The 19871-nt window shown below is 41.4% G+C and overlaps 1 protein-coding gene across 1 annotated transcript in view; it reads right to left on the bottom strand.

Annotated features, from left to right (window-relative positions):
* Positions 1-4095: 4095 nt before the first annotated feature.
* TGFBI (transforming growth factor beta induced) overlaps positions 4096-19871 on the bottom strand; it is a 33564-nt gene continuing 17788 nt past the window's right edge. The window contains exons 5-17 of the mRNA XM_006276411.4: positions 19161-19325; positions 17599-17745; positions 17040-17181; positions 15302-15514; positions 14597-14734; positions 14180-14325; positions 13600-13736; positions 12442-12572; positions 10136-10260; positions 8195-8297; positions 7251-7330; positions 5912-5936; positions 4096-5144 (exon numbers count right to left, since the gene is read on the bottom strand). Of these exons, the coding sequence (XP_006276473.2) occupies positions 5089-5144; positions 5912-5936; positions 7251-7330; positions 8195-8297; positions 10136-10260; positions 12442-12572; positions 13600-13736; positions 14180-14325; positions 14597-14734; positions 15302-15514; positions 17040-17181; positions 17599-17745; positions 19161-19325 (1608 nt within the window). The 3' untranslated portion in view covers positions 4096-5088. The remainder of the gene's footprint in view (positions 5145-5911; positions 5937-7250; positions 7331-8194; positions 8298-10135; positions 10261-12441; positions 12573-13599; positions 13737-14179; positions 14326-14596; positions 14735-15301; positions 15515-17039; positions 17182-17598; positions 17746-19160; positions 19326-19871) is intronic.

Below are 19871 nucleotides of genomic sequence, written 5' to 3'. Positions count from 1 at the left end.
AGGGCTGGTCTGGATTTGAACTCACATTCTAGTAGACAAGCCTCCTGGTACTCCACAACCAGTTGCTTAATCCATCAGTCACTCAGCTCCATTGTTTAAGAAGCTCTAAGTCCCAGCTAGGTTTGGCATTGGAAAAACACCCCCAAAATGGATGAGATATTTATCTAGGTGGAGGGGAGGGGGTGCTAGGAGTCCCTAGGTAAAAGCCTAGGCTGACTTCCTAATGTTTTACCCCTACCAGTACAAACATGCTTTGCTCTGAAGGGAATTACCCCATGATGAGCTGTGGGCTTCCCTTACTAGACTGTCACGTGTACCCTGAACACATAGTTCAAAGCTAGCTCCACTCCACCACACAGGAGTTCAAAGCATAGGCAAGCTTTAGTTGTGCTTTTTATACACACACACACTTACTGGTATATATTTGAATATGTAAAGGGCACTTATCTGGAGACCCCTACTTCTGAAATGGAAGCTACCAAGCTGGCTTGCAGACAGCAGCACTGAATGGTTGCAGTGGAATGGGTCTGACTTGTTGGATTTCTCCACTGATAATTTATTTTTCGAATATACTGCATTAGCCTTAGCTTCTTGACTTTGTTTCTGGGGGTAATTTCCTGCTCCTGAACTTGTATTTCCTTAGAAGCAGTATGCTTTGTGTCCCCGCAGTGGTCCGTTACCTCCAAGCATTTTCCTTTCACTTCCATATTTAGTTATGTTGCATAGTGATGTCTCTATAGAAACCAGAGGTTGGGTTCTCCATTCTCACAATCTCAGCTCTCCCATTTCCTTCCCCAAAGCATTCTCACAGGGTTCTCCGAGTCCTCAGCAATACACCCACAAGGCCAACTTCCCTCTTACCCGCCTCATATCAGCCTTCTTCTGTGGCACTCCCACCCTCCCCACTCCCTAGCCTTGCTGTGACAGTGTGGGAAGCAGGGGGAGGCAAGCAGATGGACCAATTGCAAAATTTTATGATGAAATACCCCCTTCTAATAGTAAATATTCAGTAGTGCAGTTCCCCTTAACTGAATATTTGTATGACTCAGGTCAGCCAACATTGTGCTGTCTCCAAGACATCCAGTCTGTGCAAGCTCTTGCTAACTGCCGAAGTATGAAAAGAAAGGTAATGCTCACATCCAGAATTGCCAGACACACAATGCCATCATATAAGGACACAGCAGCATCAGTGGCATTTCCAAAAGTTGATCCTACTTTCTAGGATGAACTCCCATCCTTAAGCAGCCTTTCAGATCTTCTCAACCTGTGACTACAAGAGAAACACAAAGGAAGGAGTGTTCCTCTACCTCTCCTGCAAGCACTGACCACCACAGTGCCAATGTTCAGGACAACTTTGGCCTTGGTAGAGGAAGGAATCATGGGGTGAGCAGGGAGTGAGCTAGGGGTGCTTCACGATTGAGCAACGGAGAAGAAAGAGGGAATAGGGAAAGAGGATTAGATAGTCTGAAAGAATGAAGGAGAGTAAAAGCAAGAAAGAACAAATGGAATGGCAGGAAGGAAGGGGGGAGAAAGCCCAGGAAAGAAGATAAAAAATACTTTGAAAGGCATCAAGGATGAAAGGACGAAGAAAACAGAGTAAAAGGATAAAAACAAAGGTAAGGATTTTCCCAACAACCCAGGGCTGTAGCTATCGAAGGACTCAGGCCCCTAAATGCCACTGTAGAGTTTGGTCTCAAGAGTCTAAAGTTTGGTTCTTCACAACCACTACCCAACTGCCATCCAGTCCTGGAGGTGCTCAGACTCACTAGACATCTAAGTTTTCACCAGTAAAGTTCCCTAGATGCCTAAATGCCGGTTTCTGAACATACCCAGAACCATCAAAAAAGTCTTCATAGGCCTGAACAGCTTGGTGATTAACACCCACCTGAGAGCTGTCAGGATTCATAGCAAAGGGGTCCTCAGCTCGCTCTGGCTGGTGTACCTAGAGCAGACTGAGCAGATCAGGCCTTGTACAAAATGAGAAGGGATCTTGCTCCCATACTCCAGAACCTTTTACCAGATACTGCAGGGATGAAAGCACATCACTCAAGACAGGGGGCAATGTGCAATTCTGTCTCCTTTCTGTGGAAATGTAGACCCACATGTCCCATCCCCAAGGAGAATAGCCTAGCCACTAGGCTGCTCTACTCCATCCTGTTAAAGTTGTTGTGCTTCATATCAAATGCTTAAATATTCTTTGAGCCAGAGAGCAAATGAGCAAGAGAATGTATAATTTTGTAGCAAGGACTCCCACTTGGGGAAAAAATGGGGGGGGGGGTCCAGCCTCTGCTCCAAAGGATTTTATGGTAACCCAAGGAGCTGGGAACGAAGTACAGGTTGAGTGCACTAATCACTCTCTTTTTCCCCCCCATGAATCATTAATGATCCCAATTAGTCAAAGCTCAAAGTCTCTCCAAACGAGGCCCCCCACTAACCTTTCCTTGGTCTGTGTAGGGCTAGAACTATGGATTTCTACATCACTTTCTCTTTTTGATAGAATCAAATGATAAAAAAAAAAAATAATAATAATAATAATAATAATAATAACCATGTTGTACATAAAAAAGGTGAGAAGGGGGAAAGGGTGAGAAGGGGCCAAGTACTTCTCACAGATTCAAACTATAAGCATATCTCCAATACAGAAAGGAAGAATTTCAGTTTTGCTTTTCTTGATAGAAGAATAAGTTGTTTTTTCCCCTCAACAAGGGCAACTAGTGCAACATCCATTTTGTTATCCTGCCCTTCTAAAGTGAAATGTTTATACCCATATATTTCTGCCTTACAGTCATTTCTTTCGTGAGATGATAATTGGCCCAGGAGAGAATACAAAGCCTATTACTCACTGAAGGAACCCTCCTGGCATCCTGATGAGTGAGAGCTTAGCTCCAGATGTTTAGGAAAAAACTCCAGGAGAGAAGTCAGCCACATGTCTGCTTTGAAGTCTTCAAGATATAAAGAGCTTGAGATACTGCTCATTAAGCACCCAGAGGTCTCTTGGCATAATTTCTTCCCTCATTACACTCATTTTACATATATTATAGGTTATTAGCTGAGTGTGAAGACAAATCTCTCCCTGGAGATGTCCCTGTGGGGTTTTCAGGATCGCATACAAAAAGCTCCTATATTGGATGCTCTTCACAACACTCAGTAGCAGAAATTACTGATCCTAGCCTCTGCCTGAGCAACCTTCACCTTGATGCAAGCTGACAGGTACTGGGATGCTTATATCAGTGTTTTCTGGAGCCTCTGGGTTCTTAATACCCAATCTCTTTACTTGATAGGACTTAAAACTCAGTGATGACACCTGGGAGGAGTGTGAAAGCTCAACACCTGATGTCACCCACAAATCTGCTATTCCTACCACACTTCATGCAAAATCCTTAGAGTGGATATGTATGCCCTGTGAGGTATTTTGGAGGATCCTTACTCCCCAGTCTATCCTCTCACTCTGTGAGGTTGGGGGCTTCTGCCGGGAACTTAGCAGAAGTAAAGAGCTGGCATTTATTTTGTCTGTTGGATGCACCTTTTGCACAGTGGGGGTGGAAGGACACGCTCGCTACAGGTGGGACTACAGCCTTTCAAAAACCCTTGGGGAATGGAAAGCTAGTTCACACTGGTGGACTGTGAACGCTGAAAAATGATCTCTCTGGAAGAAGCAGAAATACCTGATAAGCTGTTCTCCCTTTCAGCACCTTGACTTTAAAGAGACACAAGATTACAAGACAGATGCAACCAGGAGCTTCAGATCTGATTGTCCCCTTGCTCTGATGTTCAGAGCCAAATGATATTGGCCTGCAAGGGTGTGGGGGGACATCCCTGGGCCCAACCATAGCCAGAAACACTTCTTATGGGATCAGCACCAGCCACATTTCCATTTCTTTCTCTTGAGCAACCTGCCAAATGACAGTTGTGCAGGATTTGGAGAAGTCACACATGGAAAGAGAACAATTGGGGAAGTCCTCCTCAGTTATTCTGGCCTCTCTGAGATTAATACTAGTTTGAACCATGGGAGCTACTTGGCCAACTAGAACTTTGTCCCCCAGCAATAAGTCACAGTGCCATCAAGCCATAAAAAACCACGGATGCTGACAATCCTCATTGTTTATATTTTGTTTTATTTTTTTTAAAAAACCCCGACAATTATTACAAAGGAAGCATTTATTTGAAGGCTTCTGTTAGGGAGAACACTCATTACAGATAGGATGTATTTTTAGTCTCACTGTGAAAAGAGACAGCTTTGTTAAACTGTCTCTTTTCAGTTTAATAAAAAGCACAAAAGATCAAACTGTAGCTTATATCATGCAAATTTCCCATTATCAACAACAGCAAAAAAGCCTATTAACTTTTGAACTGCATTATAGTCTTTCCAAATAAGAGACCGAGTGGGGAATATATGCTGCTGTAATACAACCTGTATTACTCAGATAACTCTAAAATAATCACTAGATAGATCAAATGTATGGTTTGCACCTGGAGTCTATTTGCTTTAAAAGTTGAACTCATTAATTACCACCAGGTCATTAACACTAACATCTTCAATAGGTGGCACTGATTTTTCAAAGCTGCTTTAGGCTTCCTTGAATGAAATGACACACTCATCTTGCTATTCAGAGATGCTTATGATGCACAACCCCAGAGAAATCCACTGGAAATACACAGGAAAATCATCCCTACTTCAGGGAAGTATGTCTAAACAGTACCATCCCCCTGAACAGAATGGCCTTAAGTATGTGCTTAAGTTTTTTTCTGAATTAGTGCTGCAGTGAGAGCTCACCCTTGCACTTCTAAAATCAATTGTGGCCCCCCCAAATTTGTTCCAGATTAGGTACCCAAACCAGAAACATTTCAATTTAGTACCTACTTTAAAAAAAAAAAAAAATCAGCCTTAATGTGGAACAATATGGTCAAAAGACAGTAACAATGGTTTACAAATATATATACACATGGCTTCTTTTCTCCTATCGGTTTCAGTGAAAACAAAATAAATTTGAAGTGTGATATTTGGTTTTTAAAAACAACTCTGTCCCGGTCTCAAACCAACTGCAAAAACTGAATGAAGCACTGACTGTGTATTCCTCTGAATGGTCTTCAGATGGTCCCAGGGTTTCCTTTCATCTTTGCTAATAACCTGGAAACCGCAGGTGCTGAAAAGAGAAAAGGGAAAGACGCAAATGTGAAAAATATAATGCATCCGTTCCTATTCTCACACCAATGCTGAAAACATCCCTATGTTCACATCGAACAATACATTTTACTTGCACTGAAATCACTACCCAGCCATTTATTTCTGCTATTTCTTTTCCTTTACGCTAATATGGCTGTGTCCAAATGTCACTGGAGTCAGTGGAAGGATTCCCATTGCTGTGATGAGGACTCCTGCCAAAGCCTGTGGTGCATGTTTTTTTGCTGGCTTCCACAAGGCGTTGAGGACTTATAACTGCTGTTGACTTCAGCGAGAGTTGCAAGTATTCAAAGCCTCTTCAGGATAAGAACAAGATATGCAGAGAAGGCAACGGTTCTAGTCTGCCCACACTTTCTGTTTACTGGAATACAAGTAATTTTATCCATGCGACAAACTTTCTGATGCCAGATATTCTGGCCTTTTAACCCCTACAATGTGCCACCCTACTGAGGAGGGGTTGGAAAATACTATGTATTCTTTTATATAACGATAATACAGCTCCCATTCTTCAGGAGTTTTACTGAGTACTTAAGGTCTAGGTACAAGGCATATCAATTTCTAATGAATGCATATTGGAGGAGTGGTCAGTGGAGGATGGTGACATGAAAGCAGGATGGTACATTAGCAACATTCAGGCTGTTTTGATTAAAAAAAAAGAGGTAAGCAAGTGATCCTATAACTAGAAATATCCTAGAGAGAACAATACAGAAAATAAGACATTCCATTTACCTAGTCGAGGATTCCTTTGAGAGACCTACAACAAGAGAAGGCATATTAGTTTAATGTAAAAACAATTCTGAACTCCTTAACAGAAGGAGGAGCAATTGTCTTAAGTTGCACCAAGAGAAGTTTAGGTTAGATATTAGGAAAAACTCTCTTCCTAGGAGGGTAGTAAAGCACTGGAACAGGTTACCCAGAAAGGTGGTGGAATCTCCATCCTTGGCGGTTAGACAAAGCCTTGGCTGGGATGATCTAGCTGGGGACAGTCCTGCCTTGTGCAGGAGGCTGGACTAGATGTGACCCACTGAGGTCCCTTCCAACCCTCATTTTCTATGATTCTATATCTTGTAGCTGCATACACCATTCAGCCAAACAACTGATTCGTCAACATTTTCTAAATATATCGAATGGATCTAGTCCAAGTTCTTCAAATTTTCAACAAAGAGGATCTGTTGAAAACTACTAACCGCTTTTAAACCAGCTCTCCCACTGGGAAGGAACAGTACAGAAGACAAAACTACATCTGTGTTCAATGCAGTGAGTCACAAGTAGCATGTAGCTCTAGTGCTTCAAAGACAGGAGTATGCATGCAAGTGAGTGTGTGGCATTATGGCCCTGACTGTACAAAGGGTTTTGTATGATGCATGGCCAATTCCCAAAAACCAAACTTTTAAACACCATTTCTAAGCCAACATGCCCTATGACATCATTGGATATGTGAAGGTAAGCGAGTGCTTTCCAAGGATCCAGTGCTGGGTCCTATGTGGTAGAAGGGCATTCTCCGTGGAGGGTGCCACAATTCTGCAGCTTGGTTGCCCTAGCATCCAGAAGGAGTCTGGACCTGTGAGATCTATGTATTGTCCAAGGCCTCCACCAGAAGGGAGGTGCAGACTGGTTATGCAGGACAATATCTAGTTTAATGGTGAATACAAGTCTTCTAAGCCTGACATTCTTCAACAGCAAACTGGTTACTCCTAGAGAAGTGATTTTTAGAAACAAATAGTAGCTAAGAAGTGTCTTGTATATAACAGACAAAAGCAGGAGAGAAGTTTCCTGCACAAGACAGCTGGCAGTCTGAACAAAGAAGGGGGAAATCTAGCTATAACAATGACATTTATTCAATGTGTGTGTGTAAAATTGGACACACATCTAGCATCGAGCTTATATGTGCCCTATGTTAGGACAAATGGTTTGTCTATTTTATAGCTATGCAAAAGAGGTGAGTGCGCTTCTTTAAGCACTGACCCAACATCCCTGGCATAAACCCCAAACTGAATTTAACTTGCACAATTAGTAACAGCAAGGCAATTTCAGAAGTGCACCACGGGCAAGCTACATTTTTATTTACCTTGGATAATGCAGATGCCTGTTTGAAGATTTCTAGTGCTGGATCTGCAGGCTCATCACCTCTTTCTTGAGGCCTAGAAGCTAAAGGCACAGTTCCAACATCATTAGAATATATGATGCATACCCCCTGCTTCCCTCTGCTGAATACTTGTGCAAAATTATGTGAAAGCATGAAGGCACCAGCAAATTAAAGTGTTTACTGTGTGTCACCCACATTCCTAAGACAGCAAAAATAACTTACATGACCACTGCTTACATGAGACATGACCACTGCTTACATGACTACACTATAAAAGCCTATTTTTTACTGGAGCACTGGCAAGGCTACTGTAGGTTAAATAGATGAGGTCATAGTAATACCAAGATATCCCCTACCCATTCTGTTTTCCAAATTGAGTGACAGTACTATGCTTAGGTCCCTTAGGGCAAGAATATAATACCTGAAGGTCCTGATACACCCCTTAGGACCTCACCTAAGAAGTGCCTAAAAGTTAACTGTGTGTTAAGTTGCATTTGGGACTACTTGCAACTTTAAAGCTAGGCATGTGTTTTGCTTGCTGAACTGAGGACAAATATAAGTGTGGGCCTGAACTAGGACTCAAATGAGCAATTTCAGACTGTCATGCCACATTTGGCAGAAGTGCATTCAAAATCTTTGGTGCCATTATAAGGTGCATCGTCATTTTGTAAAAGGAATGGGGCTAAGCAAATCTCACAGAACACTTCCGAACCACTTAGTAAACATCAGAAAAAGGTGGTAGTGGTGGGCTCCATTCACTATAATGCAACCATCCAAATTTCGCTTCTCAGCAAACCAGCAGCATGTACCCATTACCCTACTGGCCACCAGAGAAATCCTATTTCCTTTTGCAAACAGATTTCTTAGAGTGCTTTCCACAAGTGAGCAACCCAGGCAGCTTTACACATTTATAAACATGGACCTACCCTGAGGTTGTAAAACTGAGTTCACAGCATAAATCACACCGTTCGTGGCCATGATATCGCTTTCAGCAACGGGTTCCTTGTTGATTTGAATTACATCGTTTTTCTGGAAGGGGGTAAAAACAGGAAAAGAAAAGGAAAACCTCAACCAAATGACTATAATATATGTGGAAAACCCCCTTAGATCCACAGTCACATAATTTATTTACCCAGTAGGTGTAAGTATTTGTAATGCGCTCTCCACTGAAGGGAGGACTATAAAACCAAACAGCAAGGCAGAAGCTGAATGAGATTAGCAGTCCACACCTACTACATCAGGTAGGGTGGATGAACCCAAGTGATGTAAAGACCATGGGATCAGATCGCTTGATTAGTTTTTGTACTGTGGTAGGGAACTAGTTTTGTATTACAGTAATGCCTACAGGTCTCAGGTTCAGGGTCAACACTGTCCTAGTGCTGTCAGAGATAGTCTGTGGTCCAAAAAGCTTACAGGTTAAACAGCTGAGACACAAAAATGGAGAGAAAGGAAATGGAGAAAAAAATGGGGGGAGTGAACTTGAACAAGTGGCAGAGTCTGGGTTAGAAGACAGGTTTCCTTGACACCCAGATTGTTGCCTCATACTGTAACATTGCACTGGATCGTCCTTCCTGGTTTCCTATGAAGAAACATATCCTTCCTTTTTTTGCCATGGCTGAAGGCTGGAGTTCAAGGTCTCCTTTGCACTGTTCACCCTTTCCTAAGGCTATGAAGATTGGGTTGATACAATCCAGGATATAACTTGTAGGGATGAAATAGAAAGACCTGTCTTGGTGTACCAAAGAGGTAGCGTTAATACCCTTCCCACCATTAAAAAAGAAGACGGGGCATGGGGAGGAAAGGGGAGTTCTCAAGACTTCCACAGTCTTTAGTATACTTTATTAGTTCAGTGCTATTGGAGTCAGAAGAAGAAGGGCAGAAGTACCCTCAGGTCATCCAACAGTGGCCTCTGGAACTGAACTTGCTCTCCTTCTTCTACAAGATAGATGGGGTTCTGCTCTATGGCACAAGAAGAATATTTGCCTCTTGCCTGAAAGCAGGGGTCTTGGGTCATCAAGATGACATCTAACTGCTTTTTTAATGGGATCTAGTTGCAGTAAACTCATCTGAAGTAGCCAGACAAGACCAGGTCCATGGATCCTCCAGCCCAGAACCTAGCCTACTTGAAGCAGCCAACAGGGCACGCACACATCTTTCCATTTAACTTGTTGTGAATGTGGTTTTTTGCATCTTTGCAGGAGTTCATCCATTATTAGATTTACAGAAATTATTTTCCCATTAATGGATGCCAAATTTGCTTCATTAAGCTCATTAATGAAATAAATCCTGCTTTGTTAAAAAGAGCACACACAGAATGTATTAAATTAAAAAAAAATCCTAGAGGGAAGATTTTGTAATGAACAGATTGTTCATTTGATTTCTTCCCCATGATTCAGGGTTATTTATAATTATAGCAGCTATAGCAATTCATTTCAAATTATCCTCCTAGGGAGAAACCAGGCTTTTTTCATGGGGTTCCTAGTACAGAGGTTCCTATTTCAAGACTGTTTTACAAACCATTTAGTGGGACTTGAAGGTGCATTTGGAAGTCATCTGATATTATCCAAACGAGCATAAAACAATTGTTGAAAATAAAATGTCAAGCCTGACAAACCCATAGTCACTGGGTAGCTCAAAAAATATATTGTGATAACTGAATCCAAGCTGCCCCAGGAAGCCGAGTCTTGGCTGGGCAGCCGTCAGAGAATGTGTGTGGTACATGTTCCAGGGTCTCTGCCCACCTCTACAGCAACTTATTGGGGGGCACTGTGGCTTAGCTGGTTAAAAGCACTTGCTTGGTAAAAAAAATATGTTTCAAAGAACCAACAAACAACTCCTTGCCCCTCCTCCCCTCAAGGGATACCTACAGTGCTGACTTCAAGTTTATCGCCTTGCATAGACTTCATTCTCACGAGCGCTCCCACTGCTCCGCTAACCAAGATTTCATCCGTGATGTGGTACTTCAGAATGTTTGAAAGTTCTTTAGCGTTACCTGGCAGAAGAAGCATTTGCAGAACAATATTATAACTTGTTCCCTAGGCTCTAGAACGACGATAAACGGGCAGTCCCATAAAATACTGAAAGTACCCAAGTAAGCAAGAGAGAAAACATGCAACAACCACTTTAATTGGGACACCAAAGTTAACTCATTTGTATGCAAAGTACCATGGGGTGTTTATGATCCCAGGTCTTAAATGATCACTGTCCAAAACCAGGGTCCTCTTAAACCAGGCTGATGCACTGGGTCAGTAACTCATTCATAGGAAGTACTGCTTCCAGCAACACATTGATTTTCCACTTGGTGGTCCAATTTCCAACCCAACTCTGCATTGTTTATAAAACTGGGTGAGATCACAATCTGAGGGTTTCCATCACCGCATCTTATGTTTTCATTCTCTTTCTTCCAAATAAATGTTTGTTGAACCTGTTTCTGTTATCTGCTTCATTTCCTGAGGATGGTCAGGTTTCAAACAATAATAATAGGGAAAGAATAGGGAAAACCTTGTTTGTTATTGCAAATCTCAACATTTTTGTCCATATTAATATTCCTTTTGAAAGGGCTGCAAGCTTTCTCATAGCAAGCCAGACTGTAGTATTTGAGGCATAGGATGGGGTGCCACCATTTTCATGGCACCAATGCATAGTTCACAGACACTGGGATTATGAGGGAGAGGGGGTCCTGGATTCAAAGCCCAGAGAAGACAACAGGAGTTTCTCTACTAATTTCATTAAACTTCAGATCAGACCTCAGAAGAAGCAGATTGGGTATATTCTTTACAACCTCTGTTTAGAGATTTTTGCAGCTGTGGGCATCAGTCCTTCTCGTTTTCTCCTTCAGAGCTTAAAATGCCACTGGTTAAACTCTAGATCAGCCAAAACATGGGACACCTTTTAGCATAAAATGACTTCCAGGTTTTTAATCTAGAAAAACAAAGCATCTCGTTTTGCAATTCTCTTGTCCAGTGTGAGTCAGATCACACTGCATATCCCCGCCAGCATGATTCACTTCTTCTTCAGAACCATAAGCTAAATATTTGCTTAGAAAACCAAGAACAGTTAAAGCACTCACATCTGGGATATTTCACCCATGGAGCAGGGCACAGTGGCTGCAAAATGGTTGAGAAATATTTATACATTAAACATGAGAATGATTGCGCAGTCTCATATTATACATGACTTGTCTGGGCACGTAAAAGGATCACCCATGACCAGGTGCAGATGCTTTGTAGGTTATGATGTCAATATTTGGTCAGGCTTTCATGACCAAACAAGATATTACGCTAGAATACCTGACATTCTTTCCAAACTACATCCATTCTCAACTGGAAAAGAGAGAACACCCTACTGCTTATATGGAGGATAGCTGTAAACCTTCTCATACTTTTTCCATATCGACTTTGAAGTCTATGCTTTTCAGCACACTGATCCTCTCCCAGTCTTGATCTTCGGTCCAGAAAATGTCTTTTTCTTATGACTAGATTTGTTTTATTTTTCTGTATGCACTCATCATATAGGTATATAAATATTTTTTAATATAGAATACACTTTATATATAAAAAATGCTTGATACCAGCAATATATAAAATTTTATCTTCAGACAAAGTTCTGGTTGTGGGGGCCTGGATTCAAAGCCCACTGAAGACAACAGTTATCAAAATTTGCTTTAAGCAACCACATTATGCATAAATGTGTGGTGAGACATGAGAAGGTGGCACTATGATCCTTCCTCCATATACTTTGCCAAATCCAGAGATCTCAAGGATGTCACTAGTAACATCATGGAGAGGTGAGGCAGTTGTAGTACCACTGTCCCCCTTTGTCTACACCATCAGCAGAGCCCAGCCCAAGCAAGGAGGAGGGTACACTGCATATTGTAGATGGATGCAGAGCTGTCATGGTGGTGTGTGCCCCCATTCTCAGTGGCTTTGTGACTGCCTCACTGGAAAATGCAATGCCATTTCCAAAGCCTACTATATATATATATAGATATCTATATATAGATATCTATATATATATCTCAGGAACTTTCAGTGGGGGCACATCAAGGTTGCTTATGCAGAGTGTTTTCAACAGACATGGTCAAAGAACGGGTTCCAGAAGGCACATTGGTCCAGTCATTCCTTCAAAACACGTTCAACGTTCTGCAAGGCAGATCACATCTATAGATATTTACCCATAAGCTTGTTCAGTTCCCCACGTGGCATAGCCCGGAAAGCTTCATTTGTTGGTGCAAACACGGTGAAGGTACCTGGCCTATTTAATGTCTCGGTTAGACCAGCAGATTGGATCGCAGCCACCAATGTACTGCAAGACACACACACAAAACAACCTTGTCAGTGCCATTGGTTCAAACCTACTTTAATCCTTATTGTAACTGCACTGCTTGGCTAGTGAGTATTTATCACAGATGTTCAAGAAGAGCTACAATGGTAGAGCTACACCAGATTCTGAAAAGTTGGTCAATAAGTTTAAACCTAATCCAAAACTCACAGTGGGAGTATTCCAGGGGGCTTTGAATGGGGTCCTCACTGTATTAATATATGCACAATAGGGTCATCATCTTCCAACCACCTCTATACTACTACTCCGAATAATAGACATGTCTGCTGATAGATCTCAACCCAGCTCACATTGAAAATATGAAGCAAAGGACAAATCAAGGAAGCAACACAAATATACTTGGGTGTATCTACAAGTGCTACTAGTGAGGAGAAATAAACCCTGGTGCAGTTTGTGCCAGAGTCAGCTGCTCCCGGATGCAGTGTCTGCATGTGCGCCTGGGACCCTTATAGCACACTGAACTAAGGTGGAGCAGTCCTGGGCTGGCAGGGAGCCCTGGGTAGCACCACTAGGTGGCATTGTTGGGCAGCAGAGGGGCTTGCTGGGGCATGAGGGTGCTACAGTGCAGGGCTAGGCAGCAGGCAGTTCCAGCACTTTAGCACCCTCGTGCCCCAGCCAGGCCCTGTCACCATCTACACGTGCATTTTGATGAAGTAAACTACTCTGCCATAGGATAGTACTGGTCTCCAACAGTACTATCCTACAGTGGAGTTCATTTACTGTGTCCTAATACAGACACACATGTGGACTGTGACACTTTACTGCAGAGCTAATTAGTCAGCACCGCAATGAGGCACATGTGTAGATCCACCCATGTGGCACTAAAAGCTGGAGCTTGAATTCATTCAAACTTTGCTTTTTATAATTTAGGAAAAGGACACCCTTTTAGATTTTCTTCTTACCCTTACACACACCACGTAGTAGTGACTACAGTCATCAGGGAATAGGAACCATGGCTTCTACATGGTCAATAGTAAGAATAACATTTTACCTGAAGCGATGATCTGCTTTTAGCATATCCATCACTGTTCCCATTGGTGGGGTTAACATCTTTTCCATGATGAACATTGTGCCAAACCTTCCCCTCTTATCATGGGCAGCAATGCAGCTGTTTTCAACGCAAAGATTCTGCAAATACAAATCACAGAAAAGAAATTATAATAGCCTTTCAAGGAAGAGGAGATTTTAATTAACACAGGGATTTTAACTGACACAGTAATTATTTTTTTTAATGAAAAAGAAAAATATAAGGATGCTCAGGACTTTATGGGGTTACACTTGTGTAACTGCATTCCTTGGCCTGCTGAATTTTTATTCCTAACATTGATAATGTGTAACGAGGTCTTAGCTTCCAGGTTCCTAGTTGTTTGGAACTGAAATGGTCCAACTGAAATCAATAGCAAAACTCCCATTCACTTAAAACAATGGTGCCAGGATTTCACCTCTGCTGTGAAATGTGTGAGACTGTAAACCCAGAACTCCATGATGCCATTTACAAAGACCACTTTTAGAGCAATTGCCCTTTTAGAGCTTCAATATTGTAGCCAGCTAGGATATGTATAGGGACTTACGTTGCGGTACACAAAAACTCTCAGCTCCTTCCCGCCCAGAGTTTCCAGCTTCTGTCCATGGTAAAGATATTTAGAGGAAAGCTGGCCTTTAACAATGTGATCCCGAAGCAAATTTTTCAAATTGTTGTCAACACGAGGAATCCCATCTGTAGCAAAAAGTACATCAAGACCCAATGATTCATTTTACTCCAATGACTGAGCCACTAAGAAGGATCCAATGTCTAATTAGGATATCCAAAGTACAATAAGGGCTCATAACAGAAGCCATTTGAGAGGGACATGCATTAAAAAAAAAAAAAAAAAGAAAGGTCACTGCTTGAAACAGAAGTAATATTCTGCTCTGCAGACCCAGTTCCTCTAAGAAGTGAGTCTGTGCTCATCACCAATGGAACAAATAAAATATTTCTGAAGTTTTACCTTTGAATGCAGAGTTTATGGGGGCAAGGAGCGTCAAACGCTCATTTCCAGTCAGGTGAGAATTGAGACCGGCTTGTCTGAAAAGGTCAATAGATGTTGTAACCTCAGATTCTTGACCCAACTCAAACAAAGTTTTAGCTGAAAAGAAATCATATAACAAGTTACTGCAACATGAATGACACTCTTTGCTATTAGAAGTACCTGCTAATAAGCTATTTGTATTTCTGGAAAGCTAATGTATCAGTTCCAAGAAATTGATTCCATAGCACACAGGTTGGAACTTTTTGACTGAAAACTACACCTTAGTTCTCTTCTATCAGATCTATTTAATTATTCCTAATGAACCCTTCATTACTACATCTTAGGACTTCAAATACTGTGTTAAGCTGCAGTAATATAACATTCTATTAAAAGCTAGGTTTCCAAAGATGGATGAGTTAAGCATGAATGACAAGTTGCTTCTATACTCCCCTGCAGATGCCTGAAAAAAACATGTTTACACATGTAAATCTGGGTGTTTGGTACTTAAATATCCAATTTACATGCACAAATACTCGTTCATGCCAACCACATTCTTGCTTTTACCCGCATTCTTGTTGTGCTTAGTTAAAATCTGCTGCAGAATAAGTCACCCTCTCCTCAATCAGGAGATTTTCTAAACAAAGGGTAGAAAGATGTGCATAAAACACAGATTTAGCTTTTTACCTGCATCTGGGATTAGCAGCTCATTAACAAAATGCACAACACCATTGGTTGCTACAACATCCTTGTTAGCAATGATAGGCCTTCCATTCAAAGTGAGCTCCTCTCCACTACAGCCCACTTCCAATGTGGTGCCTTCCAGAGTCTCCATTGCCAAGCCAGCAATAATGGCCTCAGCACACATAGCTGATTTCAATATATGATTGTTCAAGAGATCTATAAGAGAGAAAGCATGTTAGCTTGGCCGGTTATATGGCTTGGTATCATACCTCCAGGGACAAAGACCTGCTTCAAAAAACACAATGATTTACAGCCTACAGATTAAAACCAATGCAATTGCCCCAGTGGAGCAGCTTACATTCCCTTTGGTTTTTACATAAAATACCACCTAAATAGTACTATTATTATTATTATTTGCTATTTTAGAAAAAAAGATGTAGTTGATCTAAGATCCTTGAGTTGTACATCACTATTCATGAAGCAGCTAAGACATTTAACATCTCTTTTCAGTGGAAGCTGCCCTCAGTTGGCAGTTGCATATTTGCAAGCTACAGAAGAAGACAATTACATTTAGTAGAAACCAGCCTCATCTGAAGCCCCTCTTGATTTGAAACCAGCCATTCTTGACTTGAAGTTTTCAAGGAGGCAGTTTAATGTAGCCAAATCTCAAATCTTGACAAAGAAATATGGGATTTTGTACTGACATCTGTGCGAATGTTAATCCAGAAGAGATGGATTGACTGCGGTGTATTTTCTTCAACGTTAGACAGATTAGGCATTGGTCAGAGACACTTGATTTCTCTACTACAGTTGATTGCTAAGAAGTCCCCTTAGTGTTGCTTCACTAAACCCAAAGGGCATGTAAACTTGTCTCAGAGTACCAAGTGATTCCCAGCCAAGCAGGCTCTGCACCATAACCTCTTCATCAAAGATGTGCTAGGTATGGGATACCATTTTATTCCAGGTGGTATAATGGTTCCTAGAGGACCATCACCAGTCAGTGCAAAAGTGACTTAGCCAACTCTCCTATCCTTGAGTCCTTTGACTGAACCCAAGGAGCAGTCCATATGACCAGGCAGATGAATGAACATCTGTGGAACTGATCACATGGGCAAGGCAGACAGACTGTAGCCCATAATTTTACTTCCTATAAAATCTGCCTAGGTGCTTGTGGTAGAGGAAACCTCCATTTTCCAGCAAAACAGAAGTACATTAGCTTTGACATGATCATCCAAGTCCCGCCCCATCCTAAGTGGAGGCAAAGTATCCCTTATGCTCAAATTCCACTCCACAGCAGAGGCATGCAGATGGGTGTTTGGAGACTGACACCTGTGCAGTGTAACTGCTACACAGCAGAGTTCCCAGTCCAATGATGCACAGTGGTGCTTGGACAGGTAAGGCAATACTAGCTTCTCAGTTGCCTTGATCCTTCTTTGACTAAGGCTGGGTCTCCAAAGGAGACCAAAGCAATTACTATGAAAGTTCCTGATTGTATTCTCCTGCAAACAAACTGGAAGATCTGGAGAATGGGACTGTGTCCAGTCTTCCCCCCACCAACTACTCCTACACATATGCAGGTTTGGTGCAGCCTGTAGACTTCTAGGAACAAGGAGTGGAAATGGGTTATTAGAGCCTAGGTTAGGGTATACAAAGGGTTAGTTCAGTCCAGTTCTATTAAGTTCCTCCTGGAACAACAAAATACTTTTCTGCCTTTTAACACACTTGGCAAACAATGATTTACCTCTCAGAGCCTCTGGGTCCCCAAGGATTCTGTTCAATGTTTCTTGCGGGATCTTCTCAAAGGCCTCATTGGTTGGAGCTAAGAGTGTGAATTGGCCTTCACTCTCCAACAAGTTATTAAGACCTGAAGCAGCTACAGCAGCCTTTAAAGAAACAAAAAGTGGTTGGCTAGCATACCCTCACCAAGAAAAAGAGGGGCAACCATGTTCTCACACCAAGACAGTGACAAAAGGCCAGATTTAGAAAGGCATTTATGACCACCTACCCGCAGAAATCAATTGAAAGGCTCCCAATAATTCCAGAAGATGAGGTATGTCATATAAAGGGTATGATTTTTTCCCCAACATAGTCATACCACCAAAAGCCCCAGTATGGATACACAGTTATACTGATATAGATTATTACTCTTCCCAAACAGGATTAGCCTACATTAGTATAAGCATTCTGCCAACATCTTTTAACAAGGACAAGCTTTAAGTGCCTCTATCACAATGAAGTTTAGGGAATACCATTAACAAAAACCTTAATGATCACAACCAGCATTTCCAGGGTGAACTCACCCGAAGAGTTTCAAGGCTTTCCTCAATTTCAACAATTTGCAGGATGTTGTTGGTTGTGGTAGCAATGACTTTATCTATGAGGTGAACCACTCCATTGGTGGCTTGATGATCAGCTTTCAACAGCCTGGCGCAGTTAACTGTTACAATCTGTGGAGGAAGCACAATTGGACTGCATTTGCACCGAGAGAAATTAGAGAAGCCTTCAACTATTCTATTTCTGAGATGATGCCATATTAACCTTCAGGGTGAAACAGTCTCTGTCTGTGAAGGAGCTGCAAGAAGCTAATTAAAAATAATTTCTCTATATGGAGTAATGTTTATTGCTTTTAAAGCTCAACAACTGATAGCTTGGTTAAGTAGTCCCAAGGTATGAAAAGAAAGTACTAATGTACTAAAATTGTACTCTTGAGTAATCCAGTGACTTGTAACTTACCCAAGTAAATAAGATGTACTCAGGTGAGTAAGTGTTGCAGTAAAAAACTGTGCTCCGATTGTGCTTTTGATAGCCATGGTTATAACTATACCACAGTAAAAATAATCTTCAGACACTCTGTACTATCAACACAGAGGTGTTTAGTCATGTTAAGTCTGAAGTCAAGCAGAAGGTAAGGCAAGATGGCACCTTAGGGTACTTTTGCACATGCTGCAGGGGTGGCACTTTAATTAGTGGCTAAGAGAGACTAACCCTTAGAGACTAACTGGTTCAGAGGGGCATGAGCTTTTATACGCTACAGCCTTCTTCATCCACTGTGTCACCCTGCTCTCCCTTCTATCTGCACTACCATGTATAAGCAAATACATAATTCAGTGCGTTTACCCATGGTGCAAAATCTCTGGAACCGTTGGTGTATCAGCATTCTACTCAAGCTCTTTACAGGTCTACATATTGAATCATGTACATATATTTCATTTATTTGTGTGTGTGTGGTATGTGTGTGTACACACACAGACATAATGAAAACAGGTAATGAGATATATCTAGCTATATATATATATATATATATATATATATATATATATATATATAGCTAGATATAGATATAGAGATAGAGATATCTATGTGTGTACTGTTTATGTATTATATATATCTATATCTATATAAAATATGTAAACAATACAGACATCACATACATATACACACACATACATATACACATATTCTAATATTATAAAAGCCTTACTCTGTCTGGCCATAACGCTTTATTCACACTCTGATTGGTTGTCTGAAACAACCAGCCTGGGCCTGGCCCCAGCCCCAGCCCTGGCCTCAGCCCAGATCAGTGGAGTGGATGGGGGGGACCACAAATTGTAACACTGAATATTTAAGCCAAATCCTGTAACACAGGAGTAGCTTCAACTCTCACTTATGTCAACAAGAGCAAGGCAGATTCAGCACCTTTTTGCATCAGCCCCTTTTTTTCATGTTTATCATCAATATTTTACCCTAATTTTACAATTACGAAATTACAAAAAAAAATGGAAAAATGGGAACAGACCAGATCCTCCAGTTGGGGAGCTGGTCTCTAGACATTTACCAAGACTTTACCAAGTAATTTACTTACTCCATTAGGATAATGGTGGACCTGCAAGGAAAGATTCTGGTACATTGAAGAGAGAGATGTTCCATGTTTCAGGTCATCTGTGAGGACTCGTCTATTCACCATGTGGTAGCGAAGAGCATTTAACAACTCGATGTTGACATTGCTGACCAAGGAATCCAATGTTTCCTAAATGTAAGCAAAATCAGACTAATTATTCTGAGACTCAACCTAATATAAAGAGAGTCACTGACATCAGGATTATGGATTTGGCAAAGGAACCGGCAGCGTACAAATGCATTTCAATGATGCTTCATATAGATGGAAACCTAATAATGGCATTTTTCAAATGCCAGGTGTTCATAAAAGTTTACTGAGGAAACTCCTTTATTCTAAATAGGAGCTGATACTCTGAGAACCTGCCAGGTTTCTATGTTTAAATGAAAGCTGCACAGATTAGGCAACACCATTTGTGGAAGTTACAGAGCTATGCCTTTTATGAATGACTAACCAGAGCATTGTATCAAGGCAAAGCTTTTGTTAATTGCTGTCATCATGTCTATGATAGCAGTACCTACAGTTGGTCCAAATAATGAATCAGAAATATCCCTGTGCTAGGCAGAGTAGATGCATAAAATGAAAATATGATTCTTGATCTTCAATGCATGCATCCGCTTAAAGCCATCTCAGCAAACAGGGCACAGGATTTTGAATTCTTTCCCATTTCTATAGATC

Source organism: Alligator mississippiensis, chromosome 9 (assembly GCF_030867095.1).
Source record: "Alligator mississippiensis isolate rAllMis1 chromosome 9, rAllMis1, whole genome shotgun sequence".
In the NCBI taxonomy this organism is placed as follows: Eukaryota; Metazoa; Chordata; order Crocodylia; family Alligatoridae; genus Alligator; species Alligator mississippiensis.
The sequence above is the reverse complement of the archived record's forward strand: the minus strand, read 5'-3'. Positions and strand labels throughout refer to the sequence as shown.